Source organism: Euleptes europaea, chromosome 5 (genome assembly GCF_029931775.1).
Source record: "Euleptes europaea isolate rEulEur1 chromosome 5, rEulEur1.hap1, whole genome shotgun sequence".
Lineage (NCBI taxonomy): Eukaryota > Metazoa > Chordata > Lepidosauria > Squamata > Sphaerodactylidae > Euleptes > Euleptes europaea.
The window spans coordinates 48,747,680-48,768,894 of NC_079316.1; the positions used below are offsets into that span (position 1 = coordinate 48,747,680).

At 42.1% G+C, this 21,215-nt stretch overlaps 1 protein-coding gene across 1 annotated transcript; it reads right to left on the reverse strand.

Moving 5' to 3' along the window:
* Window positions 1-703: 703 nt before the first annotated feature.
* AGXT (alanine--glyoxylate aminotransferase) lies at window positions 704-18,376 on the reverse strand. The gene is made up of 11 exons (XM_056850100.1): window positions 18,039-18,376; window positions 14,962-15,154; window positions 11,860-11,924; window positions 11,529-11,629; window positions 7,596-7,666; window positions 6,622-6,706; window positions 5,271-5,366; window positions 4,684-4,753; window positions 3,070-3,165; window positions 2,093-2,221; window positions 704-832 (listed from the first exon to the last, which is right to left on the reverse strand). Exons 1-11 carry the CDS (start codon window positions 18,285-18,287, stop codon window positions 725-727), a joined length of 1,263 nt encoding a protein of 420 aa, XP_056706078.1. The 5' UTR covers window positions 18,288-18,376; the 3' UTR covers window positions 704-724.
* Window positions 18,377-21,215: the final 2,839 nt, after the last annotated feature.

The following is a 21,215-nucleotide window of genomic DNA, read 5'->3' on the forward strand; positions in this document are numbered from 1 at the left end:
TCTACTTAAAAAAAAAAAACACCCCCCCCCGAGCCCCGCAAAGATAATGGACCTGAAAAAGCTGATAAAAATTGGCTTTTTTTGGCTTTGCATTTTCGTCTCCATTAAAATTGTGCCTCTTTTTTTGGATCAGCTTAGACGAATGCACACCCCTAGTGAATACCTCTTTCTGGCTGCTACCCAAAGGAAAAAGAGGTAAGAACAAATCTCAGCACCACAAACACAGCCAGAGGCAAAAACCTTTGTGGGAAATATTTGAAAGTTTTGTGTGGGGAGACCTACTTGTGAGATTGTGTGCACAGGCCAAGTTGGTCAATGGTACATCCAGTGATGTGAAGAAAAACAAGGAAGGAGCAACAGAACAGTAGGTGGACAAACCCCAACCTTAAGGAAACTTCTTACATGCAGTTTTGTTGTGGTAGTGTGCATAGTATAACATGCATTGAAAACCTAGATTTTCCCTTGTAAAATGAAAGCTTTGGTTATGCCAGTTAGTGAATGAAGAAAACAGGTTGAGAAGTACTTTTGAGTGTGTAAAAAGGTCGCAGAATATTTCGCAGAACTTGGATCCTAAGTTCGTTACTTGTTTCCTGTAGTTTTTCTCTTCTGTACAGATAAGTGTCAATGTGTAGTGCTGTGAACTGTGATGGAATAGAATGAATGTTTGATGATATAGTATTAGGTGCATTGGAGGAGGAATGAGGGTAGAGATATAGGTGGGGTCTCATAGCTTGTTCTTCAGACAGTGTTGAAGGGCATCTTCCAAGGCGTGAAGAACTCTGTCCACATTAAATTTAGTGCAGTTGTAGCCCATCAATCCTATTCGAAAAACCTGACAATAAAGGAAATATCCAAAAGTGGAATTATAAATGCTCTGAAAATCATTATCTTGGCAGCTCACTAGGGGTATTGGATCCAGTTTTGAGGAGGGTATGCTTTTAATTATCTCAGATTTTTGAGACTGTCCTTACAATTTCTGGACTTTTTTTCAAGGTTTTTTTTTTTTAGTCCCAAAATTTCAAGACTATTTTAGCAATCCCCCCATTCTCCCATCCCCTGGAGGCAGCAGGGGGATGAAGAAGAAGCTGGTCTCACCAAACAACTGTTTGGCAGCATCTCCAGTCCCTTTAAATTTTAAATACTCATTGTTTTCTATGGGAAAACCTGGCATCCAAAATTTGAGGCCAGTTCTACGCCCATGGAAAATAATGGAACTTTAAAATGTACGGGGAGTGGAGACACCAACTAACCACTGGTTAGGTAGACTTGTTCTCCAGGCTAGGGCTGCAGCCCATTGGAAATAATGGAGCCATCCTTTCTTACAGATGGTAGATAGGCCAGTTCTTCCAGTCATGGGAAGTAATGTGCCCAATATTTCCTGTGGGCAGTAGAAAGGCCAAGTCTACCCAAGTCTTTATTTTCCATTTCTGTAAAGTCTACTATGGTATATTTGCCCCATTTATTATTGGCAACTTGAGGCGCAAACAGATGGTGGCATTCCAGAAATCTGCAGTCAGCTCTCATGATGTTTTGATGTATAATAGCAATCATTGGGGCTTACAAATCAGACTAGAACAGCAGTGTTTGGGGAAAAGGGTCATTAGTCTGCCACATCTTCTGATCTAAATTTCCTGGGGGAAGAAAGTGGACCACTGATTTGTTTTGAGAAGCTGCTGTAGGGGGTAGTTCAGTGCTCGGTCTGAGGCAGCCCAGTCTAATGTAACAGTCCTTACTGCTGGTTTAGGTTAAAATTAAAATGTTGCTAGAGTTGATAGTGGAATTCAAGCATAACAAATGAATTGAGCCATTATTTATGTTTACAGAAAATCCATAATTGGGCTCTTCTGCTTCAGAATTTATTTATTAAAACATTTATACCCACCTCTTCTCTTGGTTGGGGATTGCATTTTCCCCTAACTGCTCACCAATTAACAAACAGAAGGCTAGACTAGAACCCTCTTGGCTGTCTTGCTAAGGCATCTTTTGGTGGGCTTGTACCTCTGATCCACTAGTCTTTAATATGTAACAAACCAAACAGCATGAAAGAAATCACGCACCATTTGTTACTTTTTTGTCCCCATGATTTACCTACCTTGCCTGCTGAAGGGCCCAGGCCTCCCGAAACCTCAATCCCATGATTTTTCATAATGTATTGAGTCATTTCCTTCCAGTCATATCCTTTAGGTACAGAAATAGTGGTGATTGTGGGAAGCCTTGCCTCCTGAAACATGAAAATAAAGGGTCAGAGCCACAAAGAGATACTCTAGATTTGTATTTTTAAAAGTTGTGTGCTCTCCAGAGGCACCATCCATGTGAAAGGTGTTTCTTCCTAGCCATCATGCCCAATCACACAGGTGTCCACACCTTCAGATGTTGTTCCTTGCTTGGGTGAAATTTCTCACTTGAGAAATAACTTTTGGCTAATTTATAATAGTCTGTTGACCAAATATCCAATTGGTTAGTCAACATAATGCAATGTATAGCTGGAGACAGATAATAGTTTTTAATATTGAAAATTGGGTCCAGAGAGGTTTCACTTTCCATAATGAATACACACTGCCTGTGTTGCACTGCTGAGTGAAATAGATTTGCAGATTTTAAAAAATCTCTGTTCTAGAGCTGAAACTGGGACAAGTGCAAATAGTAGGAACAGCTCTCCCTCTTTCATATTATTGTCATGCTTCAGCCTAAGTGAACTATGAGGAAGGGTCGTGGCTCTTTGTCACAGCGTCTACCTTGCATGCAAAAGGTCACAGGTACAATATCTGGCTTGTCAAGTTAGATAGTAGGTGACAGAAAAGGCCTCTACCAGAGACCCTGGAGAACTGCTGCCAATCAGAGTAGACAATGTTGCCCTTGATAGACCAATAAGGCAACTTCATGTGTTGCTATGAGCTCCTGTCTGCCTCTGATACTGATCTCTCCCCACCCACCCCCATTACTTTCTCCTAACTCATAGCACCAAGAGCCTTAACTCACTTTGCCTTGGCCTTCTGTCAGTAAGACCTTCATTTTCTCATTTACCCTCCCCAGACCCTACTTGTGTGACTGTAGCCTGACCAGTCATACCGGTTCCTTCACAAAGAGTTGGAGACCTAGCTTCTGCAGCCCTTCACACAGGTACAAACTAGTCTCCTTGTGACGCTTCCAGAAGTTTTCAAGTCCCTGTGTAGAAAATAAAGGTATCTCACCATATTTTAAACAGTGATAAAACAGTGATTTTAAACAGTGATATTTTTATCTTTAGAAATGTCAAGATTTGGAACCAAGATCAGGACTGGCTTTACCAGCTGTTTTACCAGTTGGAAGCTGATAAATTCCTATGAAATTTGCCCGCATCATATATTTTCAACAATGCATCTTACTTGCCAGTCAAGGGCGGCCTTAGAAAGTGAACCAGCCATCAGCCTTCAAGATTCCTTATTCTGCCTCCCGTTGAAGAAATATCACCTGCCCCTCTTATGAAAACAAGTACCCTTCAGTCTTCTGGGTGTATGGCTGGATTCAGGCCTATATTATTTTAGTATTGACTCCATCTAAGTGCCTGGTGCTTGACAAAGCAAGTGTTTGCAATAATTACACAGCTGCCACACTCATATTTCTTCCAGTTAAAAGTATGAAGTATATTCTTATACCCCTGGAGGGCATGTATGGGACCATGCAACTGTAGCTGGCCATTTATACACCTTAAACTTGCATCTGCCGATAACACTTTGCAAATTTACTGGGGGCAAACATCAATATAACACTTTTGTTGTAAACATAAGAGTTGCACAATCTGAAATTAATCTTAAATTATATTTTTAACAAAACAGTTGAAGTAGTGTTATTTCTAGATCAAGTCAAGCCTGAACTCTCCCTAGAAGCAAAAATGACCAAATTTTGGTCACATTATGAAAAGACAATAATGCTAGAAGTTGAACTCAGCAGGAAAAGAGGAATACCCGGCATGAGATGGATTGAATCAATCAAGGAAGCCTCAGTTTTCAAGACCTGAGCAAGGCTGTTAACGATAGGACATTTTGGAGGTCATTCATTCATAGAGTTGTCGTAAGGTGGAAGCAAACTTGATGGTACTTAACACAGTACCACAGAAATAACACTGTTATTTCAACAGCCTTTTTCCCCTTTACCCCATTCATAGAATCATAAGAGTTGGATGGTGCCATACAGGTCCTCTAGGTTCAATGCAGGATCAGTCTAGAGCATCCCTGGCAACTGTTCATCCAGTCACTGCTTGAAGACTGCCAGAGAGGGGGAGCTCACCCACCTCCCTAGGCAGCTGATTCCACTGCTGAACTACTTTCACTGTAAAAAATTTTTTTTCTAATGTTCAGCCAGTACCTTTCCACCTGTAATTTATACTTATTATTGCAAGTCCCAGCCTCCGCTGCCAACAGGAACAGCTCGCTGCCCTTCTTTAAGTGAAAGCCTTTCATATACTTAGAGCAATCTTGTCCCCCCTCAACCTCCTCTTTTTCAAACTAAACATTCTCAAGTCCCTCAGCCTTTCCTTGTAGGGCTTTGTCCCCAAGCATCCTTGTCCCTCTCCTCTGCACACACTCCAGTCTGTCCATATCCTTTTTAGAGTGAGGTCTGCCGAACTGCACACATTAGTCCAGGTGCAGCCTGACCAGTGCAGTCAATTCCACCCCTCCTCTTTCATAGCCAGCAGTGACTGACCTGTTCTGCAAGAATTGCTAAGCCCTCTCGTAGACCAAAGAATGTGTTGATAGGTGCAGTATGATGATACCTGTAAAAATGCATGCAACGCAAGGAAGAGATGCTCAGCATACATAAACCGGATTATCGAAACCTACCTTGTGAGCCCATTTCGTAACACGGAACAGGGCAACCATGTGAGAACATTGGGCCAATGTTTGTTTAAGGCTAGGAACTCATAACCAGTTGTGGACTGTTCTGGGTTTGAAATGTCTGAGGCTGAAAGTACAAATGAGGGCAAGTTGCATGGTTCTTAATTCCGCCCCGCCCCCTATCAGTGTTGAATGTAAAGCCACTGTGGATATTCTGTCTGAGAGTAAGAACAGTAGGCAGGAGGGGCTGCTTAACTGTTTCTCCTCCTGCCATTTGCCTCCTTCCCCCCACCCCCAATCTGGTTTTTCATCCATATTGAGGACTTGGGACTGTAGCTTTAAGGCTCAACTGGTAAATGGCAGTGTTGCTGTAAGGGTGGGTAACAGTTCTTGGAAACCAGGCAGCAGCTGTGCAGTTTGGAAAGGAAGTGGGTGGCACAGGATAAGCTCTCTTGCCTTATTAGGTTGTCATCACAGCCCCAGTATTTAGTCAGTTCTTCCATATCCAGATAGAAGGAAACTGGCTTTGTCTTCCTATTGTAAATCTTCTTCCTGACAATTTGGGGAAAAAAATATTGGGCATTTCAGGAAATCCATTTGTGGCCTTTTCGGCAGTTGCCAGAGTATAAATTGTAGACATCACACTTTATTTTCACTCTGCTGGTATGAGCTTAGACCAGACTATTCTGCATAACAAGGGTCAATTCTCCTGAAAACTGAATGGAGTTGGAAGTTAAACGTTCTGAGAGTTTGAGCAAGTACCTGTAGCATTGGCAATAAATGACCCTGATTAGATACTGGAGTTAGCACACAGCAGTGACAGGCTCCTTGGGAATGCTGCTAACCATGGAACCTGTGGGAGGGACTGAATGTTTTACTGGAGGTATCATGCTTGCACACACTCGAACAATTTAATACAAAATGATGACCTCTCTCACAAGCCTTCAGCACCCTTTGCTTTTTTACCTCAGAGCATAGTGCATGGAAGCAGTTTTACCTCAGAGCATAGTGCATGGAAGCAGTTTTACCTCAGAGCATAGTGCATGGAAGCAGTATCGGAGACTACACTGAGAAATCACAGTTAACTGCCAGTGCTCGTAACAATGATAACTGGAAACGCTGGGTCTAAGCCAAGAGTATTCAATTTCTCTGAGCCTCTGGGCAATTTTGGAATTTTGAGAACAATGAGAGGGGTGCCACCACAAAATGGCTGCCACAGGGGCCTGCGGCAACCATAAAAGGTTCCAGTAGGGCAGTGGGTTACCAGGGCTTTATCACAGTATACTGGGAGGTTGCAAACCAAACATCCTACTGTGACAGATGCAGCTAATTCTGAATAATGTTCCTTGCAGAGACAATGGTGGTGCCTTCTGGATTCTTTTGAAGTACCTCCTATTCTGATGAGGTAGAAGAAACCCAGTACTAGCTATTTGCTTTGAGCAAGAGGCGATTAGGCACCAGGGAGACCCATTGGCAGGCAACATGATGCCTACGGGTGCCACACTGAGGATCAGTGGTCTAAGAAATCTGTTCTGGCAGTTCCATGGGATTTTAAAAGCCATCTCTGAAGTCTACTTGATAGAAAGGTCTGCAGCCTGCTGCTTGTTTCTAATATGACATGCCCAACTTCAGAATTTGCAAGCAGAACTGAGTTTTGAATTACTTGTAGATGTAGGCAGGTAGCTAGTACAACAGGAGGAAAATGGACCTCCTGCTCATTTCCTTTTACCTTCGCTGTTTTCCCCCCAAAAGTATTTTGTATTCCTCATGCTGCTGAGAATGAGGCATCTCACAAATCTAGCCTTACCTGGCTCTCATGCTGAAAGAGATGGGAGAAGCACCAGGTGGAGCACTTAAGACTTTCTGGGAACCGGAGTAGACAATGTCAATTCCTGTGTGTTCAATGGGAGGGGAGACTTGTTAGAGTTCCTATCATAGGAAGAATTTTATCACTTTGGGATAACAAAAACTAGTCTGGATATCTGTCCAGTTCTTCAGTATGATCATCTAATACTGTGATACTGCTTTTGTCATTTTGTAAGGCAGTAGAATCATAGACAAGTTTCAAAAACCATTTGGGGAAATTATTTATATATCTCTTTTCTCCACAATGAGCAGGGCTTTAAGATGTGCTGAGGCACTAAGCTATGTCACGTTTAAGATACAACTTAGCATCTTTGGTAAGCTTAGTTAACTTGATATTACCAAAAATGTAAAACTTTAAAATTACATTTGGGTGGCATGTTCACACTATACATTTAAACTGATTTAACTTTAATTCTCTCTTTCAATGAAAGCCTAAGGGATTGATTGTTTTGAGATGGGGGCTATGAATTTCTAATAGCACCTCACAAAGCTCTAAGTTCCAGAATCCTTTTGGGGAGGGGATCTGTGGCTGTAAAAGTGGTCAAACCAAAATATCTATGTAGGATACATATAGGTGGTGGGGAATACCATGGCCTACACATTTCTGTTTCCATAATTGCCACATAAGAACCATTTGTTTTAGCCCTGCATACCAGCCTTATGTGATATATCATAGGAACACAGTATCTCTTCTAATGAGTTTTTTGTTTCCCTGCTGGTGTTACTTTACAGATAGTTGAACCCAGTCTCAAAAAGAGCTTCAGTCTCCCAGCATGAGCCTTTACTAGGGATGCTTAGATAAGCAAGTCTTCTCTGGAATCTCAGAAGTGAATAAACTCCATTTTGTACAGACCTTCACAATTAAAAATTGAGCTACATTCTTGTTAAAATAATAGATTCCTATGTCTTGCCTACCTTGTTGGTCCATGAACAATGGAGTACCCCCTAGTGATGCCACAGCATCCACCAGCAGCAAGCAATTATGTCTAAAAAGATAAAAGGAAAATATAGGCTGCATGTTCTGTGGGGTTCAGTGATTCTTTTCTGTGTAGGATTTTTAAAAAATGAAAGTAAACAGCAGGTCATAGGTGAATAAGGAAAGCAGTTGCTTAACCCTTTCCTCTCTAGTAGCCTCACACTTCAAAATTTTTGACCGAATATTTTTTTGGGGGGGATTCAGGGGAACCTCTGCTCTCTCCAGCTGGTGAAAAAGCTGTCTGGCAAAGGTAATTTTGAGCTGCTATTTGCCAGATGTATCTTTCCAACACTCTACCTCATAGCTTGCCCAAGCAGCTTTGAGGGTTTTGTTTAAAAATGCAGGAAAAAAGCATTTCAGACCTCCAGTATGAGCCCTAGCAAGAAACAAATACGCTTTCTCTGTATGTCTTTTCTCTAAGCCTTATGGTAGCTTGCACTAAGCCTTATGGTAGCTTGCACTATGCACTTGTAACATGACAACAAATTTACACAGGGCTAATAAACATTAATCGAGAAGACTCAGTACACATCTAGCCCGAGAAATACAGCCTGCACTATAACTTGTCAATTTTTAAAAGTCCCAGTGAAAGAGCTCTGCCTTTACATACTCTTTAAACAAATGAGAGGAGCCCCTCAGGTATCTTCAGACAGGGCGTTTCATTATGTTGGCCTAGTTAGTTATCATTTGGGCTTGAGCAGCTGCATAAAAAGCAGAATGCAATACAGAGCAGACACTAGTTAGAAATGCACAACTGGTGCCCAGATATACGCCGGGAGATGCAGGCCTTCAGTTATGGGGGTTCTGAGTTTCAGTGGCTTGATAAATAAGCAGCAGCCCCATGATCTGAGCCTGGAAAGCAACCAATGAAGATGTTATGATAAAGCTTGTTATCTGTGGAAAGTGACTAGCCCTTGATAGCTTCTGGATTACGTACAAGAACAGCTCTGTGTAGAGTGCATTACACTAGTCTAGAGGTACAATGGGGGGGGGAGCGGATAAAGAAAGTGAAGACAAAGCAAAGCAGGATAGCCGGTCAGAGGCCGAAGGGCAAGAGTGAAAAAGGCACATGCCAGAGATGTCTAGAGAGCAACACAGTGCGAAGGTGTTTCTATGCAAATGCCAGAAGCCTCCAACCTAAAATGGAAGAATTGGAGTGCTTGGTTTTAAGGGGAAACATAGATATACTGAGTGTAACTGAAACCCGGTGAAACGGACAGAACCAGTGGGATATAGTCATCACTGGATACAAACTATCGGAATGACAGGGAAGGGCAAACTGGAAGAGGTGTTGCTATGTACGTCAAGGAAGACAATGTCTAACGAACTAGAAACATTACAAAAGGGCCAACTCCTTCACAGAATCTCTGCAGGTGACAATGTGTGTGTGTGTAAAGTGCTGTCAAGTCGCAGCCGACTTATGGCGACCCCTTTTTGGGGTTTCATGGCAAGAGACTAACAGAGGTGGTTTGCCAGTGCCTTCCTCTGCATAATGACCCTGGTATTCCTTGGTGGTCTCCCATCCAAATACTAACCAGGGCTGACCCTGCTTAGTTTCTGAGATTTGACGAGATCAGGCTAGCCTGGGCCATCCAGGTCAGGGCAAAGATATCTTACTTTACCAATATAGAGCCAAGTTTTATAGCCCCAAATGTAATTTAGTACTGGGGACGTGCTGTGGGGCCCCTGACCAAAAAGGCTCAGTGTGATATTGAAATTAAAGATGAAATCAAAGAGGCAACCAAAGGAGAGGAATAGTGGGTGACTTTAACCACCCTAATATTGACTGGATAAAATGCATGTTCCAGTCATGCCAAAGAGGTACAATTTCTAGATAATCTAAATGACTCTTCCCTAAAGCAGCTGGTCATAGAACCAACCAGAGGGGAAACAACCCTTGACTTAATCCTCAGCAGTGCTGCCTAGGACCTAGTGCAAGATGTGGAAGTGGTTCTACCATTTGGAAACAGTGATCACAATGGCATCAGATTTAATTTACAAGTATGGGGAAAAGTGTCAGGGGACTCCCAACACTGTCTTATTTGACTTCAAGAGGAAACTTCTGTAGAATGAGAAATCTTGTAAAAAAAGAAGCTGAAAAGAACATTCAAGAGAGTCAAATCTCTTGAAAAGGCTTGAGGGTTACTCTAAGGGCAAAAACGCATGGCCTCTTTATCCTCCTTTAATCCCTGTTTCAGCCAGGATCGAACGCATACGTTTTGCCTAATGTGCGTTTGAGCCTGGCTAAAACAGGGATTAAAGGAGGATAAAGCGACCATGCATTTTCGCCCTTAGAGTTTCGCCCTCAAGCTAGAGACTCAGTCGGATATATACTATAGGTGAGGAAAGTTAGTACAAAGTCTAAGAGGTGAAAAATGCTTCCTTCAGAAACTGGAAGGCTTAACCAAAGGAGGCAAACAAAAACCAACACAAAGTTACACAAGCAGACAACTAAGGATGCACAAAAGGAATTTTGAGAAACGTATTGCTTAAGATAAAAACCAATAAAGAATTCTTTAAATACTTTAGGAATAGGAAACTGGCTGGGGAAGCAGTTGGACCATTGGATGACAATGGAATTAAAGGAGCACTAACGCAGGATAAGACGATTGCTGAGAAGCTAAACAATTTTTATCTGTCTTCACTACTTAAGATATAAGGCAAATAACTGTTCCTGAACGGATGTTTTCAGGAGGAGAGGATGTGGAGCTTAGGCAAATAGCAGTGACAAGGGAAGAAAGTTCTAGAATGCATAGAAAAACTGCAAATTAACATATCACCAGGAGCAGATTTGTATCCAACCTAGAGTTCTTAAAGAACTCCGATGTGAAACTGCTGATTTTCTAACTAAGATCTGCAACATGTCCCTAAGATCAGCCTCTGTACCAGAGGACTGGAGAGTGGCCTGTGTAACTCTCATTTTGAAAAAAGGATCCAGGGGCCATCTGGGGAATTACTGGCCGGTTAGTTTAATGTCTGTTCCAGGTAAATTGATGGAAAGCATTATTAAAGATGAAATTGTCAAGCATGAAGGACAAGCAGGCTCTGCTGAATAAAACCCAGCATGGCTTCTGTAAAGGTAAGTCATATCTCGCCAACCTTTTAGATGTCTTTGAAAGTGTCAGTAAAAATGTGGACAGGAATGAGCTGGTAGACATTATTTATTTGGATTTTCCGAAGGCTTTTGACAAAGTCCTTCACCAAAGACTGAGCAAACTTCAGAGTCATGGAACAAGTGGACAAGTCCTCTTATGGATTGGAAATTGGCCAAAAAACAGGAAGCAGAGAGTAGGAATAAGTGGTGAGTTCTCGCAATGAAGGGATGTGAGCAGCGGGGGTCCCTCAGCAATCTGTTTTGGGACTGGTGAGGCTGGGTGCATGGCATGCACACAACAAGCAACATCCCACCATTCACATTCCACACTCCACCTTCTCTAGCAGGTAAACAAGAAGCTCTCCCTCTACTGTACTCCCTGCACACAAAGGAATAGCTCCTTTTTGCGCGCACACTGTGTGTGCTAAGAAGACATTAGCTAGTTTAGATGCCAGGTTCTGGAACCCAAGCCTGACAGAACCAGGTCTCTCCAACATGATAGAAATGGCATGTTTTCTCTCTGGATTGTAAAACTAATTCTATCCGGTGTAATGGAGCTATTCCCAGGCTTTACCAGGATTTGGGGCTCCATCTTGCTAGTCCATCTTCATAACTGTCAAGCTGTTATCTGCCCATCTGCCTCTCATCCATAATAGCTTCACAGGAAGGTGTGGGCCACAGCATGCACAGTAAACTAGTCAGCTTACAGTATGGGTTTATTGCCTTATTTATAAGGTACCTGTTGCAACTGAAGTCAAGCTTCTGTAGTCCTACTGACCTGTGACAAAGTTCTCCAAGGCCATCTAATGGCTGAACCACTCCAGTAGATGATTCTCCATGAGTGATGAAAAACAAAATTGGAGTGTGCTGCACCAAGTTCTTTAAGAGAGAAAGGAGAGGGGGAATCATGTACTAGAAAAAGGAGTCAAGAGAAACATGTTCCTAATCGAATTATAGAATCATAGAGTTGGAAGGGACCACCAGGGTCGTCATCTAGGAGCAAATACCTACACAAGGATTCTAGGAAATGAAATCTGTTCATGTTTCGCTTCAAACGAATAGTAAGAAAACTTTTGCTGTACTTTCAATGTGATTTGCCAACAACTCACCCTCTCTATTTCTTCTAGAGTAAAATACTCTCCGGGGGCCTTTACAAGCTGGTAAACATCTGCACCTACAAGTAAAAAATAACAAATTGTGTTATTTGAATATCACGCTGTAAAGAAGAGAAAGAAATTGCTCATAATTCCTGTAGAGTATTATTAAATAAAAATTCACCTAGAGCCCATCAGGCCCCTCTCAGGACAAATAACATGGGTTTTATTGCTTACCACAGCCACTGATAACTCCTTAAAGTACCATCCTAAGCAGAGCTACACCCTTGGACTAAAGTGGGCACTGCTAATTTGTATAGTGCCTTGGTTCATCTCCGTGGCCCCTGTGCAGTCTCGCATGGGAATTGCGCATGCGCAGGCTGGCCTGCACATGTGCAGTTCCCATGTGTGCCTGCACAGAGGACCACTAGATGACCAACAGTTACAGGTGGGTGCAACATTGTTTTTCATCTACGTGGCCTCTGTGCAGTCTCACATGGGAGTTGCGCAGGCTGGCCTGCGCATGTGCAGTTCCCATGTGTGCCTGTACAGAGGACCACTGGATGAACAACAGTTACAGGTAAGTGCAACGTTATTTTCCCCTATGCATGAGAATAATAGGGACCATATATGCCTCTTTTAAAGGTCTGAGCAGAAAGGTTGAAACAGACAAAAATGCCCATCTAGCATTTAGAGACACATGCAGTGTTGTGGCCAATAAGGACCTGAAACCAGCACACAAGTTCCTTGGGAAAAGTTATCATGTAAGCACAAGTTGACTTGCCCTCTTCAATACATCAAAATCCAACAAAATAGACAACTCATGCTTGTTTGTTTATTTAAATATTTTTATCCCAGCGTGGTGTAGTGGTTAAGAGCATAGAATCATAGAGTTGGAAGGGAATACCAGGGCCATCAAGTCCAACCCCCTGCATAATGCAGGAAATTCACAACTACCTCCCGCCTTAGAGCAGCGGACTCTAATGTGGAGAACCAGGTTCGATTCCCCACTCCTCCACATGAAACCTGCTGTGTAACCTTGGGCCAGTCACAGTTCTCTCAGAACTCTCTCAGTCCACATGGAGGCAGGCAATGGCAAACCACCCCTGAATGTCTCTTGCCTTGAAAACCCTTACTGAAGAACCATAAGTCTGTAAGTGTCGTAAGTCAGCACTTTCTACCACCATCCCACCTCTGCACAGCATTGTGCTTGAGATGACTAATAAATGAAAGAGTTAAAACAATTAATACATAACATACAAACCATTTAAAAATTAACAAACTAAAATTAGTTATACACCTTTAAAAACTATAGCAATACATTGATCGTCAGTCCGTAAAACATTGTGTAAATCAACCCTTAGTGCAACAGAGATAGCCCAGTTTTCAGTCCTGAAGGAAGAGTACATAAGCACAGCTGTCATTCTGGTTGTATAGCCAACCACAACCAATTCCATTAGGGCCACAGCATTTTTTTCTGTTTGAAATGAGTCATGTATTAACTTGAGTACATGGCAGCAGCCTGTCAAAGTCCAGTCAGGTCCCATGGCAACCTGCACAGTTGGCCATTTTAATAATTAAATCTGTTATTTTTAAAACGAAATGTTGGGATGGAAGGCAAGAATAGGAGAGGAGTGTTCATGGCTCTTTTAGAGGGGTTGTTGTAATAGCCAGTTGCAAAGAAACAGCAATGAGTCTTACAGCACCTTAAAGACTTACAGATTTATTGCAGCCAACTTTGTCAGATGCATAGAAGTATTATCTTCAACTGGATAGGTATTTCATGAGTATGAAGGAAAAATGTGAACATTGGGCTCAAAAGACCCCTGGCAGCCCATTCCTGAGCCTTGTGGTGGCCAGGGATAGCATAGCTGTGCTGTCGTCACAGCACATCCAAAGAGGTATCCCGGCGGCCACAAGGCTAAAAAAAGCCTTTTTAAAAATTTAAATTCTGAAAATGGGGCTTTCCCCCCATAGAAAACAGGGAAAACCTGGTGCAGCAACATTGTTGCTGGAGGGGGCGTTCCTGGGCTGGAGGGGCATAGGAAGCAGACGAACATCAGCTCCGCCCCCCGTGAACAATCCATAGTAGTGTGTTTTCTCTGTATTCATATATATAAAATCTGTATGCTTGTTATCTGAAGATAACATCATGCATCTGGTGAAGTAGCCTGTAGCCCCTGAAAGCTTCCACTGCAAAAAATCTGCTAGCCTTTACAATTACCTTGCTGTTTCTAGACATTACACTTAGAGGTGATCCTCCCTTATAAGATCTTGTGATCTAATCTTTTCCTCTTTGTGCCGAAAATCTTCTATGAGTGTTTAAATCAACACTTGAACTGCAGGAGAGGAGTTGACCTTTCCCAATTTTTTTCTGTGGTGACTGCAGAAACTGGCAACATGGAATCTTTTTAAAAGTCCCCTGAGTGCACACTTCTGCAACCCTGAGATTCAAGGATTCCAGGAAAAGAACACCCATGGGTTACAACAGAGAGAGAAACAAACAAAAATAGAGATTCTTTCAAAACCAGTTGTTTATGTGCCAAAATACTTTAATTTTTTTTAAGCACAAAGGGCTAGATTTGGTTCTTTTCTATATTATTTTTGTAATTGGAGCAATATCCCAGGAGCAAAAAAGACGGGAACCCCATGGAGTTGGGAGAGTCAGCTCACCTCTAATTGCTATAAATTCTACCTACACTTAAGTCAGCATTTAATCATGCACTAATTTCTGCCGGACCATTAAATCAAATTAAAAATATGATTCTTCCAATTAAGAAGACAAAAGAAAAAGGGCTAGTAAAAACCCTTTGTGTAAACTTGTAGTGCCCTATTTTACTTACAATTTTACTTACAATAGCAGTATGAAGTACAAACCAGGAGAGGCTGCACTTAGTAGTTTTTGTTTTTTTTTAAAGAAACAGCAACATGCTCTACTGGACATGTGATGGGAACAGAGAACAGATACCTTGAATCACTGCAGCTACTGCATAGTAAAAGACCCTAGTAAAGATGGAATGGCATGGTTACGGGAGAAAATATGTGAGAGTTTCATAGCTTCTATTTAGAGCAACCTTGCTACTAACTACAGGTTAGCGGAAAAGGGTCCATACATACCAAGCCTCTTTGCAATGTCAATTGCTCGTTCTCCCCAGAATCCATTCACAGCAATCAGCACTTTTTCTCCTTGCTCCACAATGTTCAGGAAGGCAGCTTCCATGGCACAATGACCAGTACCACTCACAGCCAGTGTGAGCGGGTTCTGTGTCTGGAACGCATACTGGATTCCTAGCTTGATCTCATCCATTATCTGAGGGCAAGAGGCAAAGACATCCTAAATTTCAAAAAGCCTTCCCAAAGCCAGCAGTATGAATGTATTTTCATCCATGATTAGGGTTGCCAGGTCCCTCTCCACCACCGGTGGGAGGTTTTGGGGGTGGAGCCTGAGGAGGGAGGGGAGGGACTTCAACGCCATAGAGTCCAATTGCCAAAGCGGCCATTTTCTCCAGGTGAACTGACCTCTATCGGCTGGAGATCAGTTGAAATAGCAAGAGATCTCCTGCTACTATCTGGCAGTTACTATAATCTGGAGGTGTACTGATACAAAACTAGTAAATCCCTAAGGAAATAATCTCAGTACACAGCCACTGATCGTTTTAGCTTATGCAAATTTACTTATATATTATATATACAATATGCACATGTGTATGCGTAGCACTCTTCTCACTAAAGTTCTGAGCTGCAGATAGCCTAAACGTGTTGAAAATAATAGGCTTAAAACTCTATACAAATAAACAATTTTCTTCAAATATTACATTCATTTCAGAACATACAAACCCCCGGGGGAATCATTCTTACAACCAGCAGTCGGGTCGCAAAGTCTTATTGGATATTTTTCAATTCGCCACAACTCAGGCAGTATGAATCAAGATAGTTTCCAGTCGCGGTCAGCTGATCCCGCGTAAGCCAATCCGGTGGCTCCAATCCCGTTACTGCTGGTAAACCGGTTCCAAGCGCTAGCTTCTGTGGCTTCGCGTTGTTGTTATGATAATTATGGCACAAAATTTGGTGTTACAAGTTCCCGGTTGTCTTATCCTTGTTTCGCAAAGTACACTTCGCTTCCTCAGACCGTGCCCTTATTCATTTCTGACTGCAGACTTGCAGTTCACAAGCATGGGTCATTAGAGTTCAAGGAAGTGTGTGCAGTTCTCCTTCCTTAATTGGATGGTATAGGAACAGCTACCATGCTTTTGTGCAAGGGGAAAAGTTAAATTACTAAGGCTCCATCTACATATTACAAAGTCCTTGTGTTTATTGGGGACCAACAAACAATTTGATTTACACATGCAATGGGAAACTTTGTATCAACACGCTGATGGCATTGAGGCCTAGGTCTTAATTTGCGCCAGCTAAGACCCCACAGTGTGGAATAGTAGAGTACCAGACTAAGCTAAATGAAGAAAACCCAAGGAATGGAATAATAATGTTGCTTGATATAATTGGGAATGAATTGATGTGCCCACTTATGTTTCTTTTTGATTTCACATGTTGTCATTGTCAGCAGTTTTGATTTGCCCCATTTTGGTTGCTGTTGTTGATAATTCCTGACATATCACTTTGTGCCATTAATGTAGCAATTGATACAAAATAATGTTAAAAATGTGATCATTTTAACAGGAATAAATGATTTGAGGACTGAGCAACAGGTACAATAATAAAGTCTCACAGGTTAATTTCTCACAAGGCAGAAACAAAACTGACGGGACTATTCATACTGAACACAGTTTTTGACCAAAGTGGACAGTTTTCACAATTTGGTCTCATCCCTATAAACAAGAGTTTTTAAATGGGGTAGATATGGGAAGGGTCAATATTCTGTGAGCCTATATGTGTGTTAATGCTCCCAGAATACATACAAATTAAGATGGCACTCCCATGTTCTTGAGCATGGCTTTGGGACAAATTAGGCATAAGGGAGAGCTTCACTCAATATAATCTATGTTTATGTGCTGGGATCACTCTGACCAGCAATTAACAATTATTTTCCTGGATTGAAACAGAGTTAAAAAGAATATCTATAATCCTGACTGACAGATATAGGAATGAAAATCACCAGAAGTGAACAGTAATCAGTTGTAAGAGTTAGATTTTTAAAGAGTTGAACATCCTTAGTGGATCATATTCAAAGAAACATCTGCAACTCATAAGAACATAAGAAAGGCCCTGCTGGATCAGACCAAGGCCCATCAAGTCCAGCAGTCTGTTCACACAGTGGCCAACCAGGTGCCTTTAGGAAGCCACAAACAAGATGACTGCAGCAGCACCATCCTGCCTGTGTCCACCGCACCCAAAATAATAGGCATGCTCCTCTGATACTAGAGAGAATAGGTATGCAGCATGACCAGTATCCATTCTAACTAATAACCATGAATACTCCTCCATGAATATGTCCACTCCCCTCTTAAAGCCCTCCAAGCTGGCAGCCATCACCACATTCTGGGGCAGGGAGTTCCACAATTTAACTATGTGTTGTGTGAAAAAATATTTCCTTTTGTCTGTTTTGAATCTCTTGCTCTCCAGCTTTAGCAGATGACCCCGTGTTCTAGTATTATGGGAGAGGGAGAAAAACTTCTCCCTGTCCACTCTCTCCAAACCATGAATAATTTTATAGACCTCTATCATGTCTCCCCTCAGCCGGCTTCTTTCCAAGCTAAACAGCCCTAAACGTCCTAACCGCTCCCCATAGGACAGTTGCTCTAGTCCCTTAATCATTTTGGTTGCTCTTTTCGGCACCTTCTCAAGCTCTGTAATATCCTTTTTTAGGTGTGGTGACCAGAACTGGACACAGTATTCCAAGTGTGGTCTCGCCACACTCATATTGGTTCACTTAAATCATGGGGTGAAACACACGCGGAAGAAAATCTAGATACTGACTCCATGATGGACATTCTCCTGGTTTGATCAGTACACACGATAGAGAATTGTTGCTGTCGAATCAAAATTGCATTTCTTAGTAAATTGGACGAATCAAACATTTAAAAAGAAAAAGAGCTATGGGCGAAAGTGCAACTAAGTTGGCTTTTCTGAGTGATGCCTGAGGCATGGAAAGGAACAGCTGGGAGAACAGTATAGAAAAGCTGAAGTAGGAATCTTTCATAAGGAACCTCAGGAGAAGCTGAGACTATAGCCCTTACCTGGATCATCTCTTTGTGGACATGTCCTATGAGCTGTCGACCACCTGCGGACAGGATCCGTGGAGGGCAATTGGAGGGCCCCGGGCCCAGCAACAACCTGTCTGGGACAGACAGTGGCTGTAACAGAGCTGCAGGGGGTGGCATCAGATGTTTTTGAGAAGACATAGTGCGACAACACTGAATCGAAAGCAGAGGAAGCTGAACACGAGCCCAACCTGCTGCCTGCAGTACTAAGAGTGAACTGCCCATCCCTGACCTTAAATAGACAACTGGTAGGGACAAGAAAAACAAACAGATTGTTGATATGATAAACGGCGGGTCACTTCCCTCTAGTTTTCCTCCACTTTGAAAAAAATCTTCCAGTGAATCAATGGCTGGTGAACTGGTTCTTGTTCTGGCACAGGCATCCAGGGGCCAATCAGTAACGCAGCTTCCAATCTACTGCGCCCTCCTTGCCTGAGACTTTTGCAGCTGTTAGGAGCTGAGATCTTCAACATTACACAGGCCAAGTTCTGCGAATGATGTTCCTTCTAGTTCTTTGGACAAGACAAGACAGAAATCCCATGTTTGTCTAGGCTCTTTAAAAGTTGCTTCCCTCACAGATTGGAGAGAAAGAGTAGAATGGAATCATTCTTCAGGAGTCCAGTTGCATCCTGAGCCAGTGACCCCAATTTAGATTCAATAAAATCTACAGATGTTTTATTCTTCATTGTAGTGATCCTTGTTAATAGTTTGCCAACAATAGCAAAACCTACATTAACAGTGCGTTAACAAATAACCATGCGTGTCTCCTTTCCCCTGCTTGATTATTATTCCAGAGCCTGAAGAAATCTTCTTCTGTCCCAAAGAAATTGTAGCTTTTATGTTATTGCAAAGATTTATACTCACATTCTTTCCCCTCATCCTTATAGTTCCTCTTTTTTAAAATTGTGTTTGCTGTGCTTTCTCAACACTCAAATTTCAGTTCTTATCTGTCTGTCCTATGTCCACTGCACACTCTATTATTTGATCCTAAATAATTATGCAGGCATTAATTTACAATACTATGGATCAAAAATAAATAAAAAGAAAAGGGTATAAAACAATAATTGGTTGAAAAAATGTTTTGATTGATAAAATTTGAGAAAATATACTATAATACTATTTCCCCTTTGCCCAAGACCCCCTTACTTTCCCTCTCTCAGCCGAGTTGTGTTGTAAGGGTACTGAGTGGCTGGGTGGAAAATGGAAAGTGCTCTTTAAAGAGTTAAAGAAGAAAAAGAGTTGTTTTTTATACCCTGCTTTTCTCTACCTTAAGGAGTCTCAAAGCAGCTTACAATCTCTTCCTCTCCTCATAGCAGGCACCTTGTGAGGTAGGTGGGGCTGAGAGAGATCTGAGAGATATGTGACTGGCCCAAGGTCACCCAGCAGGCTTCATGTGGAGGAGTGGGGGATCAAACCCAGTCCTCCAGACTAGACTCTGCCACTCTTAACCACAACACCATGCAGAGGAACGGCAGAGTCATGCTACCCTACATCCCTTTGAAAGTGGAACTTACCTTCACCCCTCACCCCTCCCTGGTGGCTGCAGGTGGAGAGCACCCAGCTGGATGCTCTACCCACAGCCATCCCATAATTCCTCCTTTTGAACTCTCATGATGGTTTATTTTTGATTGGTCTTAAAGGGGGAAGCCTCAGGAAGTCCATGAGTTATGCTCACAGAATGAGCACAATTAGGTGTGGACATTCCCTTGAAATGCAAAATTTCCTGCTCTCCATGCAGGGAAGAATCCCTTTGTGGAAGCAGTGTTAGTGAAACACCACAAAGGGTGTTAAGAGTACTGTAAATAGTGATTCTACTCAGAATGTAAAATTGGATTGAGCGAAAATATTGCCTTTCTCATCTAACAAATGTTTCTGTCAAAAGATTTTGTGCATGAATTCCGTCTTTCAAACATATACACCCACAACCTTAAAACCTTCTGGAAAAGGAGCTTCAACACTTTCTTGGAACTTTTTTCTCCTTTTCAGATATTCCAACTAAATCTGCATAGCTATAACACGAATCCATTGTTTTTAGGGTTGCCAACCTCCAGGTACTAGCTGGAGATTTCCTGCTATTACAACTGATCTCCAGTTGATATAGATCAGTTCACTTGGAAATAATGGCTGCTTTGGCAATTGGACTCTATGGCATTGAAGTCCCTCCCTGCCCTCCTCAGGCTCCGCCCCCCAAACCTCTCTTTGGTGGCGAAGAGGGACCTGGCAATCCTAACTGTTCTTCTCTCAGCATCCTTGGCAATCTGTTCTTCCAGCATCCTTTCAGATATTTGAGAACTGCTACTAAACCTTTCGGGCCACATCAGATGAACCACTGGGAATTCTGTAGCCAGAGCTCTCAGCATTTTTAAAAAACCCAGTTATCAAGTATGTGGGGCCCCAGTTTATATTGGGACCATTGCATGAGGACAGGGGCTACATTTTCCCCATGCAGGAGGTGGCTGCTTGAAACAGTTCACCTTTCAAGATGGTAACAGAAGTAATGACGAACTTCTATATGAAGCAGCAGCTAATGAGGCATACAGTGAAATTCCTTGTTCATGAGGAATGAATTGTTCAAAAGGCCTCAGGTGATTGCATTCATTTATGGCATTAATTGTAAAAGATTCAACCAGGAAAAACATTCATAATGCATTGTAAAATGAAGTTCCTGGCATCCGACGCATACTTCCATATGATAAAGGAAAGCTTCTTCTGTATCCTGCCAGTCTCTCTTTCTCTAGGCATTTATTGTACCTTTAGGTATTTATTGCACCTTTCTTTGTGCTTTATTGATTTAGTTGGGATGTGTCTGTGTTTGTATCATGAGACCACACTGTTATCTGAGCTTTTCTTTGATGTGATAGCTGGCCAAGTAAACTCAAAAGAGCTTCCCTGATGTCTTCCTTAAATCATAGACTGTTACAGAACACAGTCACCAGCTGTTGGGAAACAGCAGGGGGATAATCTCTGGTAACATACAACTGACCTATTGCTAATTTTAACTTGCAAGCAAATCACCAACCTGAGCAATATGGGGGCCTCAGTCAAGGGGAAATGAGCATTGTGAGCAAAGTAATTTGCTGTTCAAACATGTTATTTACATTTTTATTTACAAGCACTGCAGCATTACCTATACTATCAGTCTTAACAGGGCAT

What these genes read in the sequence shown, in the direction of transcription:
- AGXT (XM_056850100.1), bottom strand. Translation starts at nt 18,287, where the DNA reads ATGGGCAGTTCACTCTTAGTACTGCAGGCAGCAGGTTGGGCTCGTGTT. An exon ending in CTTGGAGAACTTTGTCACAG is followed by an intron (nt 7,667 to 11,528) that starts GTCAGTAGGACT and finishes TTATCTTTTTAG; the next exon opens with ACATAATTGCTTGCTGCTGG. An exon ending in AACTCTTTGTGAAGGAACCG is followed by an intron (nt 2,222 to 3,069) that starts GTATGACTGGTC and finishes TTCATGTTTCAG; the next exon opens with GAGGCAAGGCTTCCCACAAT.